This window comes from Nematolebias whitei, chromosome 10 (assembly GCF_014905685.2).
Source record: "Nematolebias whitei isolate Nwh7 chromosome 10, NemWhi1, whole genome shotgun sequence".
NCBI lineage: Eukaryota > Metazoa > Chordata > Actinopteri > Cyprinodontiformes > Rivulidae > Nematolebias > Nematolebias whitei.
Window position 1 is genome coordinate 22227275 of NC_056507.1, and position 23756 is coordinate 22251030.

Sequence of the window (23756 nt, forward strand, 5' to 3'; positions counted from 1 at the left end):
GTGTGTGTGTGTGTGTGTGTGTGTGTGTGTGTGTGTGTGTGTGTGTGAACAAGAGCAAGGTTAAAGATTTTATAAATATTTATGAAAACATTAAGTAATTTCTCCTTTTTTTTAACCATCATCTATGATATATTTATCACAAAGACAAAGGCGAACAAGCAATAATGCTTTTTTTTCACATATATGTTTGTTTGTATGTCTGTTAGCAAAATATCTCATGAACAACTGGACAGAGCTTAGTGAATTTCTATGAGAGTAATCATTGGGTGTCTGTCTACAACTCGTAACTTTTGCAGTCACCCCAATTTAAGCTGACCCCACAGTTAATTGAATAAAACTAAATAATACAAATTTGTATAGAATTTACGTAATTCATGAGTTTTGCCCATAATACAACTATGACGCCATCCCTTCTCAGAAATGGTTTAAAACTCTGAATATAAAGTAGCGGATGATAATGTATGACAACTTTAATATTATTTCGAGACCCAAACTTGTGTTCATATTGTTGACATAGTACGTGTCTTTTGCAGGAAAGATAAACTATAATTCTGTTCTGTTCTTTATGCTGTTAAAGTGAAATAAATATGTATAAAAATCCACTATTAAAAACCAGCTCCAGAAAATATGACATGACTAATCATGGATGCATGAATATTTGCAGTCTTTTGCTAAAATAAACAAATAAATAAAATTTCTTCTTCTTTCGGCTGCTCCCTTCTTCAGGGGTCGCCACAATGAACTAAGCTGCACAAAGACTTGGTGATTATTTTTATGCCGGATGTCCTTCATGATGCAACCGCAGACCACCGAGCTACCACAGTGCTCTGTGTGGAGCAGAGAGCTGCTATCTAGGGCGCCCGGGGGAGCAGATGGTGGAGGTTAAAGGCCTTGCTCAAGGGCACAGAGTGGGACAAATGAGGGTGGAGGCAGGTGTGGGTGCTTCACCTTTTCCACCCACATTTTGAGTCAGTACCAGGAGTTGAACTAGTGACCTTCCAATCACAGGCCTACCTTCTCTAACCTCTGTCCCACCACTCCCCATGAATAAATAAATAAATAAATAAAAGAGAGCTTTAGACACTTACTTGTAGTTCTAGGAATTTTCAGGGTTAAATTTCTTTATTTCAGAGTCAGATATTCTTTATTTGTCATTCGCACCACATGTGGTACATGTGGTGGAACGAAATTATGTACGCAGGGTCCCTGTTACATCCAAATGTAAAAGAAAAACAGTAATAATATCTAAGAAATGAACTAAGAAAAACATCAACTAAAAATACGCTAAGCACTAGTAGCATAAAAACAATACACCGAACAGCAGAATGAACATGAGTCTGTGTGAACAGATGAGCACGCAAGAACACAGCAACATGAAACGGATCAGCAGCAACATGAAACAGATCAGCAGCAACATGAAACAGATCAGCAGCAACATGAAACAGATCAGCAGCAACATGATGTGATTTTTCACAGTGATTATCCTGGTTAGATGTTCATGAGTCTAACAGCTTCAGGGTAGAAGCTGTTCTTCAGTCTAGTGGTTCTACACTTAATACTCCTCAACCTCCTTCCTGAGGGGAGCGGGGCAAAAAGTGTGTGTGCTGGGTGAGTGGGGTCCTTCATGATGCAGGTGGCTCTCTTCCTGCATCTGGAGGTGTAGATGTCTGTGATGGTGGGGAGACTGGTGGACAATATTTCTTCCCACGCATTTCTAAAATACTTTGTCTAATAAAAAATTACATTTAATTGTGTGTGTTTTTGTTGTGCTACAGAAACTAAATTAAGCCACAAGATACAACATATTTTTCTCATAAACCAAAACTTCAGTACAATTTATCAATTCGATCTTGACCTCTCTAAGTGGCTTTAAGCATAAGCTCCAGACAAGTTCTTGTTTTTAGTTTTCTACATCGCCTTACAACCTAGCTGGTTTTTTTTCACGTTTTTTTTTTCAAATGCCATTTTATTTTTACTTGTTATTCTCAATTTGTACGCATCCTTTATGATTGTCTTTTGTTGTCTTTCTTGCCCACTGTTATCATCATTCTTGTGTAAATGAGTCCCCGAGGCTCAATGGGATTAACCTGTATAAATAAAGGTTGCATAAATTAATTCAATTTATCTATATAGCACCAAGTCACAACAGAAGTCATCTCAGGGCACTGAACAGAAACATTCATAAAAAAAATAAGTTAGCACTATTTATCTGAGCAGCAGCTTTAAATTTAACTTCCTCGCAGAACTCTCAAAACTGAATTCTGCTTTAGGGTTTTTGAACACAAAAGTGAACTTTTCTAAATATTTCCTTAACAGCCAGCTGACTGAGGCAGCAGCACAAGGCTGGATCATTGTGAGGATTATTGTGACAACAGAAAAAAATCCATTTTTATTATTTTTTGTGTCAAATGGAGGAAGGAGATTGTTTGCAACAAAATATTAATCTTCTTTAGGCCTCCGAGTTCAGAATTTAAATATTATCATGACATATTTCATGGTCTATCTATAACCAAATTAAGTTATAGCAATAATTAAAAAAAAATGGTGAAACAACAAAAAAGTATGACTGACAGGACTTTACTGATCACATCTGTCAACACAAGTTCGTTCTGATTCCCCAAAATCCAATCAGTGCTAAAAGTTGAAAACATTCAACCAGAAGGACTGAACAAGTTTACAGAATATTTAAAAAATAAATAAATAAACAAATAAAACATCCCAGTGAGAGCAACAATCCGAGCAACAATCCATCAATAAAATCCATCCCCACCCATCATTTCCTCTCTCTCTCCTCTGCCACATTAATTAAGCCCTTAGCTGACGTCACAGTAGCAGGATGGTTATCTCCATGGCAACGGGGCTCCTCCATCAGCACCAAAAGTTGGTGATTATATCAGTTTAGTAATCTTGATTCATTTAATTTTTTTTATTGAGATTCTTTGCTGACCAAATGTTGCAGGTTTGTTAAATTACCTCCAGTTTTGTGTTTTAGTTCAGTTTTTCCACACACAGACCAAAAAATAAAATAAAATAAAATAAATGGATGATAGTAACAGTGAATGGTGAGCAGCTGTTTGGACACTTTTGATGCAGATGAACATGAAACATGAGGAGTTGGTGGAAAGACAGACGTGAGTCCTCCAGATGGCAGCAGAGTCAATCAACAGGAAACAGGAGAAGCAAAACATTTTATGTTTTGCCTGATGTTTGACTTTTTTTTGCAGACATTTATTTAAGTCGAAAGGGTAGAAAGTGTTAAATGATGTCTGTATCTTCAATTATGTCTTCTATCTTTAAATATATTATTTATCTGATTGTTTTGTAGTCTACACAGTTGATGTCCAGTGTTTTGTTGTTCTGCTTTGGTTTTGAACGCTTATCACTCTTCATTGTTATAAAGTGATCAAAACTATTCAGTATTCTCCATTTCTGCATAAATATGAGCTAAAGTGCCACCAAGCTCCAAAATACTCTGCCTGGTTTATTCTATTCGCCCGCCCCAGCAACACTCTCCAGATCTCCCTGCGGAGTCCCAAAGCAATCCCAGATCAGAGAGAATACAAGGTCATGGTCAAGGTCAAGCTTCTTTATTGTCATTCACACCTCATGTGGTGCATGTGGCGGAACAAAATTGTGTATACAGGCTCCCAGTTACATCCAACAAAAGTATAAATTGTTAAGAAAAACAGTAATAAGATCTAAGATATGAACTAAGAATACACTAAGCACTAATAGTACAAAAGCAATACACCATACACATACATATTGGGGGAATACAGATTCCCCCAAGCAAGTTCTGGGTCTGCTTCAGAGTCTCCTCCCAGTGGGACATGTCCAGAAACCCCTCCAAAGGGAGGCTGAGGAGGCATCCTAATCTGATGTCTGTTCCACCTGAGCTGACTTCTTTCCTCGTGGAGGAGCAGGAGCTCTTCTTGGAGTTCTTCTTGGAGCTCTTGAGTTCCTCATGTTATTGCAAAGGCTGAGCTTGACCACCTTACAGAGGAAGCTCATATTTAGGATCTCCTATTTTAGTCCTGATTTCATGACCACAGGTGAAGGTTGTAACGAAGATGCACCATCAAGAGCTTTGCTTTTCAGCTCACCGTGACAGACTGGATCAACAGCTTTGTTACTGCAAATGACGCTCCGACCCATTTGTTCCAACCTACCATCTCTTGTGAACAAGACTCAAATACGTGAACTTCTCTTGAAGCAAAGACACCCTCCAGAGGAAGCATTCCACTCTTTTTTTTCCCAGCTGAATGAAACAAAAAAGTGTGATAATGTGTATTTTAACTCAGCTGTAATCCAAATCCAGTATCATCTGAAACACACAGTGATGAGGATGATGAATTATAGTTTAAATTATACCAGTAATGGCACATCAAAATAGAATATAATGTCATTATTTGTTCCAGGCTTGGGATTGAAGCTTACATAACTATAATACAAGAGATCTAGATAATTTCACTTACTGTACATACAAAAACCTGTAATGAAATTAAATCATATTTATCTGTGCCAGATGTCAAAAGACCAAACCTCACTCAGAAGGAGAGCAACACCTGTCCCATCTCCTGACACCATCATGGTCTCCATGGTAACCATCTGTTGCCTCTCGCTCTTTAAATCATCACAGTTATACTGTTGGTACATGAAACAACACATCCACAGAGAACAAGCAAAGAAAGAGATTAAAAACTCTCTTTTGTCCTGTTTGCTGTAAAAGTCCTTCACACTTGTTATTTTGTGAATGCGCCGGTACATTAAAATAATTTTTTTTAAAGTCCTTCTGTGTCGTTTGAGCGTGACCCATCTTGAATCAACAGCAGCTAGAGTTTCAACCAGACAACCCATTTTTCCTGCAGCCTTGGGCCTTTTCTTTGTAACATGAAGAGAGGAAAGCTTCAGAGTTCACTGATTTTCACTCCTCATCGTGGACAATCTCCTACAGAAAAGACAGAGATTAAAATAATTTAAAAACCAAAATAAAAAACAATAAATAAAAATAAAAACAATAGAACAAGTTTAAAAGGACTCTCCAAGAAATGACGACAAAGTTTATGCTCAATCATCCAGGTACCAAATCCAATAATTCTCAGTCGTGTCATCTGGACAGTTTCTTTTTTTATAGAGATGTTTTGCCCTCTATCCAGAGGGCTTCATCAGTCAGATGGGTTCCAGTAAACTGTTTCCCCACCAAGCAGTAAACTCCTTAAGTGGACCAACCAGTTTGCTGGAGCTAAGAAGAAACTTAGAACTTAGAACTGAGACTTGCTGTTTGTGGGTGGTTGGTGAGAAAATCTTTGACCCACAAGCTCAGATGGTCATGAAGACCCAGGTCCTGTAGCTTCCTGGTTAGTATGCTGAGGACAGCTGTATTAAAAGTGGAGCTAGAAGCCCAAAGAGTAGCCACATGTGCCCTGCTCTGTTTCAAATGAGACATTGCAATGTAAAGGGTGGTGTTTACAGCACCCTCTGTGGATCTGTTGGTCCTGTAGTGTACTGATGCTACTGGGGGAAAAGGGGTTTTCCTTGTGGCCCTGAACAAGTCTCTTTAAACCATTTGAGACAGCTGGTGTCAGAGCCATCGGCCTGTAGCCATTAAAGGAGCTGAAGTTGGATTGCTTGGACACTGGGGTGATAGTGGCTGATTTCAAACAAGCTGGGACAGCAGCATGCATCAGAATGAGACTGAAGATATGTGCCTGGGATTTCATCAGGGACAGCTACTTTTATATTTACCATTTTCAGGACACGTTCAACCTCATGCCTCTGCAGGGTAAAACTGTAATCAGCTGTGTCTGGCCTGGGGAGGGGACCTTCTCAAACTAGCAAATAAATGGTTCAGGTCTTCAGCCATAGAGGATGGGGTGATAGCTGAGAGTCATTCACAACACATAATCTGAACTTGACATTTTGCAGGACTCCATGATGTTATTTTAAAGGTTTCACCAAACTGACGAACGTCAACTCCATAATTTCTCTGAATAAAATTCATTCATTCATTTGTCCATATGCCAAGTGTATGGGATGTTTTTCGGCTTAAATAAATAAAATGCTTCTGAAGGTTTTTTAGTTCCTTGGAACTTCTTGTTTCTGATTATTGAGCATGAACATTGATGTTTTGAACCACTGGTCATGGCTGCCTCAGACAAGTCGACGGGGGAGAGGTCGGACTCCAGAAACCATCTTATCGTCATCAAACTGGTTGGTCCACTATGTGAGTGTGCTGCTTGTGGGACTGAGTTTGTTGTGGCTCCTCAGACTGATGAAGTCTTTTGGATGAAAGACAAAACTTTTCAACAAAAAAAAAAAATGTCCATAAGACCTGACTTAACTTTGTTGGATTTTTACCTGGATTATTGAGCATGAACTTTGATGTTTTTGGTTCTAAGTTTATCTTCTGCTTCCATCAACTCTGACCTCCTATTTTTGACTTCCTGTCTTGGTTTTACCTTCCGTTTAGTCAAATAAAGGTTTACTTAATTCACATCCTGAGTCCTGTCTGTCTCTGTTATGATCCTTACGCACACAACGTTATCTATATCAAATATTTGCTAAATGCGCTATAAAAGGGGCATGTAATGTGTCCCTTTGAGTTAAACCTTTGCACCAGAAATAAAATCTGAACTACTGAGACTTTATATTGCTACCAAACAGGATAAAGGCTGCAAATCAACAGGCAATATTGAGCTATATTTTGATTTGGTAGTAGCTGAGAGTCATTCACAACACATTCTCTGACATAAAAGGCAGCAGGAGATATGCATCTCGTAAATGCTAGGTCTTTTATTTGCAGCTGCGGTTTTATTAATTAAAGGTTTTTTGGGTTAGACTGAACAAAATGTGGATGATAGAGAAAGCTAGCTTTCCTACAAGTTGAGTCTGTGTACATTTAATCAAATATACATAGATTAGTGTTATATTGATCTGTGTTCATGACAAATGATGAAATATGATGCTCGTGAAGCCACGGGTGCAGGTCACATGCAGTACGTGATGCTCAGTCACATCTTTACAATGAACCCATGAGCCTTTAAACGTTGAGTCCGTTCTCAGAAATGTTCTAATTCATGATAAGTATTTCTGCATTCCCAGCTTCTGGTTTGATTTGTGCCATTGCTTTGTGGAGTTAGACTGTTAGCCTTAGTGGTCACTCCATCAAAGTAAGGTCATCCACCAACTGGGGCAGACTGCGTCACCGGTTTGGTTAAAAGGTCAAAACAACAGTGTCTTAAAGGTTATTGTCCCGCAGCAACAGGGACAGGGAACACTTCTTTTTATGTCCTCTTTACACCAGAGCTTCACTGACTTATTTCATGCCACAGCCATTCATGCGTTGTTCCTCTTGACTGTAGGAGCTTTTGAAACGCACAAGAATACGATGTGTTTGTGCTCTCCAGGGTCCTGAAAGAAAAAAGTTGTCCCTGTCTGTCCCCATGTCTTGTTCCTTTATACCGTCACTTCTAGCTTAAGGGATTCTGAACACCAGTCACTAATAGCCCCACAACCCCTCCCTGCTCTGACTGTCAGCCTCTTTTACACACACACACACACACACACACACACGCACGCACGCACGCACGCACGCACGCACGCACGCACGCACGCACACACACACACACACACACACACACACACAGAGGTTCTTCCCAGAGGAGGAGCTGCATCATGTCTGGTTTGACTACATCAGCGTATCGGCAGAAGTGAAACCAACATGGACAGAACCAGATCATCCGAGCAACTTCCTGCAGACCAGGTAAAAGTAAGACTTCTACGGATCTGCATCAAACTTTTCCAGGTAAGAGCATTTATTTTGAATGAATAAATATGGTACAATTTAAATCAAAATGTTTAAATTTATGTTTGAAAGTTGGAGGGACATGTACAGAATCTTGCACGAATCTTTGCAGGATATCAATGTAAAATGTTTAAGATCTTGAGGAATTTCTATGTGTCTATTGTAGATTGTAAAAACAAAATATATGCATATTAGGATAAGTGCAAAGTGAACTTTATAAAACCTGAATGTGAGTTTAACTTCCTGTAGAGGTTTAAAATAAGTGTGTGATGTTCTGAGAACGTAAAGATGAGCTGAGTGGTTTTTCTGCCTCAGGATTTCCTGCTCCAGAGGAATCCCCTTCATTACTACAACCACAGCTTGAGAGGGAAAATAATACAATGCAATACAGCTTTATTTATAAAGCACTTTAAAACAACACCGTTGGCCAAAGTACACTAAAATATACAAGCAAGTATAAAAACCATAAAATCAACCAATACCATAAAGTAGTGAACTACCAAATCATAAATTATCAAGCATAAAAACATAAAATAAATAACTTAAAGACACTAAAAACAACATTTCAAGCTGAGCTAAAGCCAAAGGGAGAAAAATGTATTTTCAGAGAAGATTTAAAAACAGGAAGTGAGTCAGCTTGTCTGACGTGCAAAGGTAGTTTGTCGCATAGTTTAGGGGCAGCGACTGAGAACGCTCGGTCACCTCTCAGCCTCCTGTTGGACTTTGGGATGACCAACAGCAGCTGATCTGCTGACCTGAGAGAGTGAGGGAACGTACAGCTGGAGCAGGTCGGACAGATACTGTAGGGCGAGACCATGAAGACGTTTGAAAACAAATTAAAAAACCTTAAAATTAATCCAGAAACGAACTGGGAGGCAACGTAGGGATTGGTGATGTGCTCTCGTTTGCTGGTACCACTTAAAAGGCAGCAGCAGCATTCAGAATCAGCTGTAGTCGAGTCAGTAATCAGATTGACATAAAGTGAATTACAGTAGTACAGACGAGTTGTGATGAAAACATGGATTAAAATCTCAAAATGATGTGACAGAAATGGTTTGACCTTGGCCAGTTGTCTCAGGTGATAAAAGCTGGACTTGATCACTGATTTAATCTGTGCACCTAGTTTAAAATCACTGTCCAGCCTCACATCCAGGTTAGTTGCTGTCTCGGTCAGATGTTTGGTTTATGGACCCAGGTCAGCATGGACTTTGGAACATCATGGGGCTTAAACAACAAGACCTCTGTCTTTTTCTTATTAAAATGTAAAAAGTTCTGTGACATCCATGCTCTGATTCTGCCATACATTCCAGGAGTTGGTTCACAGAGCACTGTTTATCTTGTTTTAATGGCGCATCAATTTGCCTGTCATCTGCATAAAAATGAAAAGAAATGCCATGTTTCCAGAGAATATATCCCAGAGGGAGTAAATAAAGGGAAAACAGAAGTGGGCCAAGTATAGATCCTTGTGGTGCTCCACATGTGAGAGGTGCTACAGAGGACTCCACAGAACCAATACAAACACAGAAGCTTCTCTTTGTTAAATAGGATCTAAACCACTGTAGAGCAGGACCCTTTGTGCCCACCCAGTTCTCCAGACGAGACAGGAGGATCTGATGGTCCACTGTGTTGAAGGCAGCGGTTAGGTCCAACAGCATTAAAACTACACAGTGACCAGAGTCTGTCACTAAGAGAATGTCATTAAAAACTGTCAACAGTGCTGACTCAGTACTGTGGTGAGTATTAAAACCAAATTGAAACAGTTCAAGAAGGTTGTGCTCGTTTAAGTACAATGTTAACTGGTTAAAATGAAAACACTGAGCTCCTGTATGAACGTCTGCACTGAAAAAAGTCTCCTTGTGTTTATTTTATTTTCACTTTTTTATCGTAGCTTTTAATTTTACATCCTGGGTATGAAATCCTCGCAGCACAGCACTGAAAGTTTCAGGTCTTTATTTCACATGTCTATGTGAGGCCAAAGCTCAGCCTGATGTGAAATGTCTCACTAATTCACACTCAGAACACACTTCTTTGAAATGACAGCAAACCTGACTGCTTCACATCTGTTTTTTTATTTATTTAACAAATTAAACAATAATTTAATGCATGACTTTTCACATGCTCTGCTGTTCAAACACCTGATGAGCTGCAGCAGATATACACCCCGTCTGACCTGAAAAAGACAAATAAAACCAGTTTATGAGCTTCACTTTGATGCAACCAACCACTTTTTCTCTCTGCAAATAAGCTTGACGTCTTCTCATCTGCCTGTTACTCATGACGGTTGAGTCGGCCATGACATTAAAGTCAAAGCAGACTTTTAAAAAGCTGAGCTCACCCAGCCAAGTGAGTGCTCCTATATCCTAGAGGCCTATTACCGGTACAGCTATTGCAGATGGTATCTGTTGGATATAATTACTATGTTTCTGTCCATGCCAAAGAAATCCTGCTTGTCCATGTGACTCTCACCAGTAGACCTGCATACCAATTAGGTAATGAGGTCAGTAATGAGGGTCTGATTAGGGAGAATGGAGGGAAGGAGTGAGAAGGTTCTGAGCAAGCATCAAATTACTATCGTGATCTTGGCCTGGATGTTAGACCTGGAAACATCACACAAACCTGTTGAACAAGGTGTTGATTTACGCTCTATGACACAAAATAGTAGACTAACAAGGGTTTAATATCTCTGAACTGGTGTATTATTACATACTAGTTTGCCAAAACATGAGTCAATATCCAGAAGACGCAGTTTAAATGTCAGTGTGGGGATTTTTGGTTTTCACTTTGGTCTTTGAGTTTTTAAATCCGATTGTATCTCCAGTTTTTCATTGCTCATGTTTCCCTTTTGCTCACTCTTGTTGTGCTGGATGTTCTGGTTGAACCAACTTCCTGCTTTATTTTGTGAAGCCTGTTCTTTTGAGGTTCAGTCCAGTGAGTCCACCCGACCGCTGTTAGAAAGCAGCACACTCATATCTAGGACGTCACGTTACATACACTTCCTCAGTATTTCTGTTTCCTAATTTCAGAATCAGATCTTTATATTGCCATTATCTGTTATTTAGTGACGCCTGCCACGTTTTGATCTCTATTTTTGATCATCTGGCGATGCGGCGCTTTAAGTTTTTAGACATGTTTATTTATATTTTTGGTCATCTGCCTATGGCCACCTTGATCAGGTCTTTTTATGTCATAAATTGTGACAAAATTCAACGTTCATTAGACTCTCCTTCCACACTCACCTGTCTCCCATCTGTAACCAGCTCACCTGTTTCCACTCTGTCACCATCCCCAGCGTGAATAATCAGATCATCTTGTTGGGTTTTGTTTTTTAATTATTGTGTATCATGTTTTACTTTGTTGGTTGCCTACATGTTTGGTTATTATCACCAACTGCCACAAAAGATGGGTGAAAATGTGTTTGCAGTGAAACTTTTGTGTTGTTCATGTTGTCAGTGTTATTTACTAAAACCCAGGAAGACTCAGGAGACTGAACGTAAGGAGTTCTAAAATTTATTGACAATATTTACAATAATTACAGGGAATTGAGTTGGGAGGAAATAGGTATGGATCTGTGGAAGCAGAATGGAGATGATAAGTGTTTTTTTTAAGGAAGTGAATTGAACAGACACAGAAATAGCTATTTGTTAGTTTTAACAAATATTGAGCTGCAAGATGATGTGGTTGCTGAGCATCATCCCCATCACAAATTCCCCGAGTGCTAAATGAGCTTGTGCTTTTTGTTTAAAACTTTGACATTGCCTGTTAGAGCCATTCCTCTGTCTGTTAGTAAAATATCCTAGGAACCACATGACAGATTTTAGTAAAACTCTAAAAATTAGCAATTAGTCATATAGGTATCCACCCAATTCCAGATGTTTGTCATGGTTAGTTGACCTTTACAAACACAACAAGAACACTGTAAGTTGAAGAAATATACGCCCCAAAGAAAAAATAAATACATAGTCTAAACCAGGGGTGTCCAATGCTGGTTCTTGATGGCCACTATCCTGCATGTTTTAAAGGTTTCTTTGTTTGAACACACCTGATTTGACTGATTGGGTTATTAACAGTCAAGATTTAGATCAGTCACTGATTCAGGTGTATTGGAGCATGAAAACACGTAAAACATGCATGCTATTGGTCCTCAAGGACAAGGATTGGACACCCATGGCCTAAATATTCTTTATTTTAAGCAATAGTTTTTATTAAAAAGTTTTTCATTGATGATAAATAAGTCAACAGACTTCTATGTAGTCCAGTGGTTCCAAACCCTTGTCTTCAAGGACCACTGTCCTGTATGGTTTATGTGTTTCCACACTCCAACACACCTGATTCAGTGATTTAATTACCATACTTCCTCAAGTTCTGCAGAAGCCTTTCACCTATTCATTGAAACCAGGTGTATCAAAGCAGGAAAACAACAAAAACTTGTAGGATGGTGTTCCCGATGTAATTTAAGAGAAAACTGGGATGCATGCTATATAATGGGATGATGATAATTCTCTATATACAAGGTTTAGCAAGAGGCCCTAACTTTGACAAGAAAGGGGGCAGCACAAAACACACACAATATGTGCAGACTCCCACAATATTTCCCATCAAGTTTCATCAAATTTGTTTTAAAAAGTGAAAGAAGAATTGAGCTGACAAGAAAACTGCTAATGAACGGACAGGCAGATGCCTTGCGCCACAACAAAATATGACCCTTTGGGCATGTAAAACTGGATATAATGCCATCAGTTTTACAGATCGAACTAAAATTTGGTGTGGCTGTACCTGAGCGAGATCTCCAACACATACTCTGAGTGAGCACCAACAAATTATGAGATCTTTGCGTCAAACTTTGACATGCAAGTTGGTGAGTGATGTGCATTTCTTCAAGCAAAGCTTCATTAAAGTCTAAGCTGCTTCCTGCCTGCATGCTTTTGAATCCATCAAGTCAGTTGATAACAAAGCTATAGATTTAAAAACCTTATTGGCTCTGAAAGACTGTAACTGCAAAATAAATCATGCCACTTTTGACCTTTTGCTGTTAATATTTGAATTACAACGTCAACGCATTGTTCGTTGTTAGTCAGTATTTTCACCTTGTCTGCATTGCAACATTTATATTAAAGGGCTGCTGTCTGTCTGTTCTATGTGTGGGAGGTAATTATGCTGGTAAATTCCCCTGAGCCGATCACTATTACCGGTATGTGGATGCTTTAAAACAAAGCTGCAGTTCTAACCCTATATTTGAATGACTTGTTTTAGCAGAGCTTGATTTTGATTCCAGAAACAGACGTTAGACACACAATAACTCATATGTAAGCAGATAAATAAGCAATACAGCACTGAAACCAACATCTTGATCCGAAACCATTAAATGTGTGCTACTATTGGCAACAGGATGACTTATGGCTACACCATGAGATGCACAATTAAATGAAGCCACTATGTGCAGTAACACACAGGAATCTTCTTATCCGTGACAGAAAAGTCCCAGAATGGGTCTTTGATGAAAAAGTGATGGAGTTAGACATGCTGTAATGAAGTTTCATCTGGCTATAAGAGCAGCAAGAAAACATCTCTCAGGTACAGTATGATCTTATCATGTGGCCTAATGGAGTCACTTACAGGGTTTTAGCAATAAGCAACAGCCCGCATTGTCTCAGCTAGGATCGATTTTTTGATCAGAATACAAAACATAATCACATTGTAATGCTGCGACTCCGTTCCTGATGTTTTAAAACTAAATAGCAGCTGTAATGATGCATCACAGTAAAGAGAACAACTGATTGTTGTTCGTTTGACCGTCTCGGGTCATTTGGTGGATACAACCCATTAGAAAATTGAAGACACCGCGTCTCCATATAGCTGCTTTATGAGAGCTGGGATTCAGGGTGTAGGTGGTCCCAGTGGAAATCTGTTTGTGCTCAGTGTGAAACAGTCTGTTATAACTCACAGAACGAGGCGTTGTAGTGCCAAAGAAAACAAATATTCACTTTTCCCCCCCTCCTGTCACTGATACTATTCTGTACATATTCCTTCTCATAATCTCGAAGAATGGGGCCTGCCTGAACAACAAAACCACAGATGGTCTTGGGTTCAGTTTGGACATCTGTTCTCAAAAGCAAACACAAAAGTTAACAAAGGAGAGAGACAATTCGATTTGTCTCTACCAAAATGTCTCTATTGGGGGTGGGGGCAATGGCCATCCTTGGTGTGTTTCAGCTGTACTCGGAAGTTGGAATTTCTGACTTCTGAGTCAGATATGTCAACTAGAACTCCCCCTTAATGCCTACTTAGAGCAACTCCATCAGCTCTGATGCAAGATGGCTGCTACTTGCAAAGTGACAAATTAAATAACATGCAACTCTTCATTATCAGTCCACTATGTGACTTCTGATTGTAGAAAGAATGAGAAACTGCACATATTCTAGTCATTTTGTGCATTAAGAAACACACTATAAACTACAATACCTGTTTGTTTGCCACTCTTTTATGCGCTGAATGAGCAGCAACAACAAAGGCTTTCTTGTGAGAGTCCATTTTTTTCTGACTTCCGACTTCAAGTGTAAAACTGGAACGCAATCAACTAGGAAATCAGGTGACTACTGCTTCCAAGTTCAGAGTTATGATGTACATGGAACAAAACAAGTTGTATCCTCCTGAGTACTGAGCTTTTACTTGGAGGGCATTTTTGATTTTCCTGTAAGGATGGTGTCCCATCTTTGTAATTATCCTTATCTGTGTCACCTGCGTGTTTCTGTCCAGGTGTTTGTGGTTTTGTGTCATTTGTCTGTGTATATAAGTCTGCATCTGTGTGTTGTTCGTTGTCTGGGCATGGTTAAGCCTTCTGAGTCCCTTGTGTTTTCTTTATGTACTTCTACAAATAGTAAGTTTTGCTGCCACGTTAGCTTGTTAATTTTTCATTAATAAGGTGTTTTTCATTTTACTCTCTGGGTCCCCAAGTCCTGCCTGCACCATTGGGTTCAAACATTGCCTCCAGATCATTTCATTCCCCTGGATATCTGAGATTAGAAGAATATTGAAAGTAAATAAAATAATGTTTTTGTGCATTTAGAGATAGACAGATTAATAAAAGGTAAAATAAAAAAAACTATGAAAATAATTAATTGGGAAAGCTAGTCAGTCTTTTGACTAAAGACCACCAGTATGAAATGAAAAAAAAAGGTAGACCAACATCAGATGGTCTAGTCTTTATACTATAGTACTTTTCAAACAGTATATATTTGAAACATACACCAACATAATAAAAATCTCCATATTGTTACTTTTAGTGCCCTGTGATGGACTTGTAACCTGTCCAGGGTGTCCCCCGCCTCTCACATTTTGACTGTTGGATATGGGCACCAGTGACGCCCATGACCCAAAAAGGAAGAAGCGAGTAAAGATAATGGATGGATGGGTACTTTTAATTTTGCAGTGCCACTCCAGGATTATCAGTGGCCCCCACCTGTCCACCTCTTTGAAAACTTTCTGGAGGCGCCCCCATATGTGGAAGATCCATCAAAAATGTTGTGACACTCCAGAGTTAAGTGAGAGTTTGAATAGATTCTAACATGCATCTGTCATCTCATCTCAGTGTCGTTTTATTTAAGCATTAGTTACAGATTTGATCAGTTTCAGATCAACACAGTTTGAGTGAATAGAAGAAAGTGCTGACAACTTTTAGTTTCACCAAACAGGAACATTTTCAGGGTTTAATCCTGGCTTAAGTGTGTGTGTAGCAAATCTCACTCAGACTACAGATCTCATTTTCAAGGGAAGCCTGAGTCTGAAGGCAGACTAAATATGAGTGATTTTGGACTGTGGGAGGAAACCGGAGAACCCGGAGAAAACCCACACAAATTCGAGGAGACTCCACACAAAAAGAGCCCAAGTAAGACCTGAACCCAGGACCTCCTTGCTCTGAGGAAACACTGCTAAACACTGAGCTGCTCTAAGTTTGTGTTAAGTAAAGGTTAAATAAAATAAATAAAAAGCACTTCTAAAGCTCCTGGTTTAACAGCACACAAATAAACTGTTGTACTTTGTTGTTCCTGATATGAGTGTGTGAGAAGCTCCAGTAAACACAGCTGCTGCCGCCTTTATTCTCTTCACACCTGTTCACTCTGCTCACCTGGGCTGGAAATACTCAAACACCTGCCAGTTGTTCCAAAACCGTGAAAACATACATCACTTTGTAGAAGAAAACAAAAAAAAAAACTCCTAAAGATACTGATTCTCACAATCTTTGCTCTCAGCAGGGATTGTGCTGATATGACCCCAGCCTGAAGCCTCCACGAGAGAAAGGATGGAAACCCTGAATGAATCTCAAAGCACCAACGCCACCAGCGACACCAACACCAGCCTCTTCTCTGGCAGCCCGTACTCGACTGTGGAGATAGTGCTCATCATCCTGGTGGCTGCATCCCTGAGTCTGATCACTGTCATCGGAAACATCCTGGTCATGCTCTCTATAAAGGTTTGTGTTTTCTGCATTTATCATTCTTGATTGATGAGTGTAATTCATGCATCCACCCCTGCACACCTTGAGAAAAATAACCAGACTTAGAGATAAGAATACAACATGTGCACCTCTTTGCAGAGAGGTAATCTAATAGAAATGAGAGACCATGCATCACGCTGTTTAAAAAATGATTAGGATCTGACAGCCTGATCCTTGTTGTTCCTCTAAAGGTAAACAGGAACCTGCAGACCATCAACAACTACTTCCTGTTCAGCCTGGCCTGTGCAGACCTCATTATTGGTATCTGCTCCATGAACCTCTATACTGTCTACATTGTAATTGGCTACTGGCCTTTGGGACCAGTGGTGTGTGACCTTTGGTTGGCTGTTGATTACGTTGTCAGCAATGCTTCAGTCATGAACCTGCTCATCATCAGCTTCGACCGTTACTTCTGTGTGACCAAGCCCCTTAGCTACCCTGCACGCCGCAGCACCAAGATGGCCGGCTTGATGATCGCAGCAGCCTGGGTCTTATCCTTCATCCTCTGGGCTCCCGCTATCTTGTTCTGGCAGTTCATTGTGGGCAGGAGAACTGTGGCACCCAATGAGTGCTACATTCAGTTCTTCTCGAACCCTGCAGTGACCTTTGGGACAGCCATAGCTGCCTTTTACCTTCCAGTGGTCATCATGATCTACCTCTACTGGCGCATCTCGAAGGCTAGCCGCAGCCGCATGAGGAAGGACAGTAGAAAGACCTCAGGGACCAGTCTGGCAGAAGCCCCATCTAACAGCCAGGAGGAAGGGTGTGAGAACAACGATGCTGCAACAAGACCAGCTCAGGAGGCGGAGGCTGGAGATGAGAAGGAAAAAGAAATGCTGCAGCAACAAAATGGAAGTGGCCCCTATGTGGAGGAACAGGGGGACCCGACAGACTCTGCACCGGAAGTTGTCCACGCTTCAACATCTAAAGATGTTGCATCATCACCTAAGAGCTCATCTGGAGGGAAAAATCAAACGCAATCCCCTTCCTCGCAGAACTCGGCGATTGACAGACAAAGTATGGTCACATGGACGTTGCTGCTGGTAAGTTGGAGACTTGCTCAGTGAAGTTGTGTTTTATTTATTTATTTTTTAAATCACATACAAAATGAATCTCACAACTCAACGCTGTAACAGTACTGGCTTAATTGTTAATAAGATACACAGGAACGTCTTGTGTTGACCTAGGCCAGCACAAAGATTGTTTTAACTCGGTTATTTTTAGATGTTGAGCTAAAATTTGATGTGACATCAGCTGAGAGTTACTCACAACACATACTCCAAACACTTATAGATTGTACAATATCACAAAAGATTGCACATGAAGTTATTTTTCATCGATCAAAGTCTTTTGGACATGCTTGATTTGTGACTTTTTACTACGCTTGACATCTACCTTCTAACCAAAAGTCAAACGCACTTTGTAAAAAATGTACACCAAGCAAACAAAATAAACTTGATTGCATAGTATCCTTAAACTGTGCAAGTACACACTATGTTAGACGTGTTTGTAATATTTGTGCTAAATAGAACCAAATTATGAGAACATGTCAGTCCAGCTGGGCAACAAAAAGTCCATACGAATGTATTTAAATTGATTCTGCAGTATTGTATAAATTGCTTTACATTTATGAGTATTCCTTGGTAATTTGATTTAAATGAACAGCAAAGAGCTCTAATTGACATAAACCCAAGTTTAAATGCAACATGAGAATGATTTAAAACTTGTTTGTGAAATTATGAAAGATTGTTTTAACATACGCATCATGTTTTTCTAACGAACAACTCAAAATGTGCATCACAAAACAGAGATTATGAAATAAGAATATGGATTATAATGACGTTATAACAAGCTGAATGTAAAAAAAAATTAACTTAATACTTCTCAGTTGCCCCAAAACAAAAATGACTAGAACAGCTCATGATGAATTCATAATTTAATTCATCCCTTCACAGCATTTCTGTAAGAGAATGTTGGACACTTAAAAAGAAACACATTATAATTTGTTTGTTTTGTTGTTTTCCTTACCAAAAAAAAAAAAGTCAATGCAGCTTATAAAACTATGCTGGATGCCTTTTTCCTCTTCTGCTTTCAATATTCAGGTAACAAAGCGTGCAGTGACTGAAAGAGTTGTAGCAAAGTGGAGAGGAAGAGGAAACTCCTCCAGAGAGAGAAAAGTGACACGCACCATCATGGCCATCCTGATCGCTTTTGTTGCCACGTGGACGCCGTACAACGTGATGGTGCTCATCACCACATTCTGCTCCATCTGCATCCCCAACTCGCTCTGGACCATCGGCTACTGGCTCTGCTACATCAACAGCACCGTCAACCCGGCCTGCTACGCCCTCTGCAACGTCACCTTCAAGAACACCTTCAAGCACCTGCTTCTGTGCCAGTACAAGAACATTCGTGGGCGATGAAAACGTGTGTTCATGTTCATGACGTAACTAAAACTTTGAGAAAAGACAGAAGACGCTGCAAGTGTGAAAAACTGGATTTGGCTGAATCCCATTTATGAGTGTAAGTGTCTTTAAGTTTAAGTTAAAGGAACTGTGAGTTTAAAATTTCACTACAAAATGAGATATCCCTTCAGGAGCTGATAAGCTGTTGCCACTTTTTTTATGTATGGAGACACTACGTGTTTTTACGGGTTTTAATATATGATGTAACTCTGGTGATGTGACCTGCAAAGGACTATAACTTTTCTTATGCTTGTTAAAGATCTGCTGTGACATCAAACACACTAAAATCATCAACAACATCAAACCAGACATTATCTTTCATCAGAGAAGTTACAGTTGTGAGGTTCTTTGCTCATTTTAAAGGGATGGATTACATCTACCCAGTGGTGTAGTCTACGCGACACTCGGGTATATGGAATATACCCACTAGGAAAGCTTAAGAATTTCAATATACCCACTTAAAAGTGCCCCATGATAAATTACACAACATAAGGCACATGTCATTAAACAGCAGTTAAATTGCTTCTGTAACAATCTATCTGTATGCAGCGCTTTGCTTTGTTACTGTTTTATAAATACGTTTTAATACAAAGCCAACTGTTGTACAAAGTTTGTTGTTCATTTTTTCAAATATAAGCATCAGAGAAATTTGGAAATGTTCATTATGCTTAAAAATCAAAATAAATTGATGATTACATTGTACTAACCAGTGTACTTTGGTTTCTAAGCACAGTATACCCAGTCCAAAAATGTAGACTACACCACTGCATTTACCCTCGCCACACAGCAGGAACGGCATCAAAACTGACAAAATGAAATAAATCAATACATAATACATAACAATTAAATGGATCATTTACTTATTAAAAATGTAATTAAATAATTAAATATACAATTAAATTATTAAATACACCATTAAATAATGAAATGTACCTTTTAAATTATTTAGTTCATGATTTATTAATTTATTTAATTTTGTCACATGCCATCCTCCAGTGTTGCCATGAAATCATGTTAACTGTCAGTCTCACTCGTCAAACTCAGTGGGCGGGACTAGGACGTAGAGCTGTCATTTGTAACCCGAACCCCAGCCCGGCCCTAATCCTGGTCGGGCCAGGCCGGGCCATAATAATGTGCTTAATGTAAGGGCTGGGCCGGTGTCGGCCTTTTGATTGTGTCAGCGGACGCGCGTGGCTGATGATCCAATTATATGGCAACATGGTTTGCCATACTTTCACTAGCCGCACGCAGCCATTTGACCACACGCTGACCGGCCTTGAAAGAGGTAAAAAAAAAAGAGTTCAGTTAAAGTAAAAAAAGACATTCAAACAAAATACATCTTTGTTCTTTCCTTTAGAAGGTGGAGGTGTAATTTAAAAAAAAATTCAGCTACACTCAGCGGACGTGCGCAGCCAACGACCCAAACAGGTGAGGTCTCAAAGTATCCAACATGTCAGAGCGGGGTCCATGTCTGAATAATGCAGAATGCAGGCAGAAGCAGGGATTTAATGCACTTTGACGGCCATGAAAGGACAAACACCCCCTCAGCTCCGATCTTCTGCCCCCTCAGCCGCACGCGTCTGCCGACTGTTAATAACTATATAACAGTCAAAGCTGACCCTGATGCCTGACTTGCTGTTCCTCACAGCAAGCGAAGACAAATCGACCACAGACTGTTCCACAGACCAGAAAATATATTTTGAAAACTTTAGGAATCGGTAATTGTGTTTAGTCACATTCCATCCTCCATACACACAAGTCTTCATCTTAAATAGTGGTGCCAATGGGCAAAATGGGACTCATGCTAAGTGTGGTGTACGGAGCCTGCTAGGTGCCAGGAGAGGAAATAAAAACAAAAATCAGAGGTTTTAAGAATACATTCTTTGAGTTAAGGAAACCTTACCCAAAATGTAGACAGTACAATAAAATACCCTGCAGCTTCATTTGAATCAAAACAAGTCCTACTTAGAGCTGGTGAAACCACCAGAGAAGTGAGGATAAATATTCTCAAAGATTTGGACAAACCTGCCCGTTTCTAATTCAACTGTTAGAATAAAATCAAAAGGAGACAAATTTCTGGTGTGATTTAAGGGACAGCACAAACTATTTGGTTGAATTTGTTGAATATTATGGCCAAATGTTGCCGTTTGTCACGTTCACTTCTGGTATTCTCTTTACTTTTGATTTACCATCCACATCACAAACAACACTAAACACAACACCTGCTGCACACAGACACAAATATCACTCAAGATTATGAACTTACTAAACTGAGAGAGCAGATTCTCTCAACGCAAGTTTTATTTCACCTATGGGCACGTGCAGGGCTCCATACATAGGTGCTCTTCCTCAACATTATTATTTTTAATTGTGTTATTTTTAACAGTGCATGAACATTGTTCATATATTTTATGTATACGGTTTATTTTTATCCACAATAATAGCTTCTAAAGATTTCAGTAAAGAACCAGCACTGTATTGTGTTCATGAAGACTTTATGTTGTTTTTGTTCTGAGCTTTATTGTGAAAAAGGACATTTAGCAGACTGAGTGTTTTTTTATTTTATTGTATTTTTAATTGAGGAAGGCTTACTTAAAGACATATTTCTCTATTGGTTCTTGCTACATCACTTTGTGCAGTCTAAATGTTGTGTAATGTGATGTACAAGCATACCACTGCATAAAAACACTATATATGAACATTCATACTGTATTATGTATACCAACAGTGTGCTGTAAAACAGGGAAAATTAGCCAAATGTGTGTCTTTAAAATGAAACAAGAGGAAAAAACAAAATCTGAAAATGTAAACTGATGTATCATGTGGCTGTTTGAGTGCAACTTCCCTCCAGATTTACTCACATTAGGCTCACATGTGGTGTTAATGACATTTGTAATCTGTAATGTGTAATAGGTCTGACTGTGCTATTTGTTCATACTGACTTCACTTTGTACCTGTTTTATGATAAAATAAAGCTAATGTTTTGTCATGTTATTTGGCGTAAGTTTTTTTTTTTTACTTTTTCATGTTTAAATAAAAATCCTGCTAAAGATGTGGTGATGACTACAAGACTTCTACAAATTTCAGGCCTGGATTAAGATTTCTGACTGTGCAGAAAGAAACAGACCAGGGTGTAATAAAGGCCATAAACAGTTTTTTTTTTTTTTAAGTCTGGTGAGGAAAGGACTTCTGTAAAACTGCTTCGCCCTCTTGTGGATCACTCCTGCACCTGGAGGCAGAAAGGTGAACTTGCTACAGTGCTTATCAAACATTTAGTCTGTTTGTGTGCAAGAATGGAAGATATTTATTCACAAATATGTGTGTTAAATTTATTCAAGCCTAACTTGACCTGAAGGGTATGCTATTTTCATTTTATGACCATTGACAATATTTTGTATTATCTTTGCATATGTGTTTTAATGTGCAGTTTTCAGACATTTTCCAGTTTTTATACATTTTAAAATGTTTTGAACTTAACTCCTAACTTACTTTATCATTTCTCAACAGTTTTTATACAGTCTGACGTGACGAAACATGAATATGATTTTGAATTATCCCATTCATCCAGATATTTACACTCTTCCCTTGATCCAGTTAAAGCTCCTTGTAAAAACTGAACAAGCTATGCTTTTATTTTGGAAGGTTTTCCCATTCCTTATTCTGAAACAGTTTACAATTAAAGGTTTAGCGTTCCCAGATGAAGTGCATATTGCCCGCCACCTTCTATGTTAGAGTTTTAAACTAAAACCAACTTGTGCTGAGAAGGAACGGAGCTGCAAACCACGTTACACGAGCTTTCATGAGATACTGTGATATCTCTCAAGATGTGTTAGTGCTCAGCGAATATGATGAGGATGACTCTCAGCTGCAGCCACACCTAATATTTGTGATGATTTCGACTATACCCAGATATAAGGACCAATAAGAACAGAGACCAAAACTCACAGTTTGCAGTGTTTTTACAAGGTGAGATATAAGCAATCATGTTCCTGTTTAATATACTGTATTATTTTACATTATTAGTGTTTAGCATATATTTTAGATCCTTATATACCATTTCTTTATATACTTTATATTTTTGCCAGTTTTGAGTGCAACTGGGACCTTGAGTACACAATTTTGTTCCACCTCATTTACCACATGTGATGCAAATGACCTTGATAAGCCAGGGAAGGGGCTGGAACCCTGAGGAGCAGAGAGAAGATTAGAGACTAGGATGTCGAGGGTGATGATGATGTTGTAGTTCTCTCTTATGTTGGTGGTTGAGGTCAGGCGTGGGGAGAGTAGACCCAAATGGTTCCAGGTGGAAGAGGTGCAGGTGAACGGCAAGTAGTAGGAAGGTGTGGAGGCAGCTGATGAGGCACAGAGGAGATTTCTGGAACACAGGACACAAAAAAAAAGTGCGCAAGTTATTAATATTTAGCTTGGAACACAAATAGAAGGCTAGAACAAGACTACCATTGGCAGGTAATGCTCCAGCGCTGGATGAGTGTCTTCTGAGGCCTCTTTACTCCTCATGCTCATCAAGTCGTAGGATCACACAGAGTCCGACTGTGGGAGCAGGAGCTGGTAGAGAGCAGAACTCCCTCAATATTAGATTAATATCTGTAAAATTAGCTGAGTTATAGCCCTTTATTCTGTTGGCTAGTGTTAATTAGATGTGGTGGCCATCTCAAATAAGAGTCCAAAAATTAATCGGCTGTATATGATGATCTTCTGAAAGTTTGATTAAAATCCATCCAGGGACTCATCAGATATTTTGCTAACATTATGAACTTTAGCTGTTCGTTTACCAAGTTATTCAAGACTAGCAAGTGAAGATCAATGGACTTCATTATTTGAGGCCTAAATGTGAGAATAATTAACAGTGTCTGCTTCTGAAAGTGCAAACAAATTTTCTGTTAAAAAAAATAAATGCATCTGTAAAATGCAAAGACTCTTTTATCACCATATCAGATCAAGAATAAAAGCATAGAAAGTAACAACCTGACAACAA

General features: G+C 39.2%; 1 protein-coding gene across 1 annotated transcript; it reads left to right on the plus strand.

The window, feature by feature from the left end:
* The first annotated feature begins 16098 nt into the window (after nucleotides 1–16098).
* LOC119415646 (muscarinic acetylcholine receptor M2) lies at nucleotides 16099–18753 on the plus strand. The gene is made up of 3 exons (XM_037682804.1): nucleotides 16099–16271; nucleotides 16487–17338; nucleotides 18398–18753. The coding sequence occupies exons 1-3, from the start codon at nucleotides 16101–16103 to the stop codon at nucleotides 18716–18718; spliced, it is 1344 nt and encodes a 447-aa protein (XP_037538732.1). The 5' UTR covers nucleotides 16099–16100; the 3' UTR covers nucleotides 18719–18753.
* Nucleotides 18754–23756: the final 5003 nt, after the last annotated feature.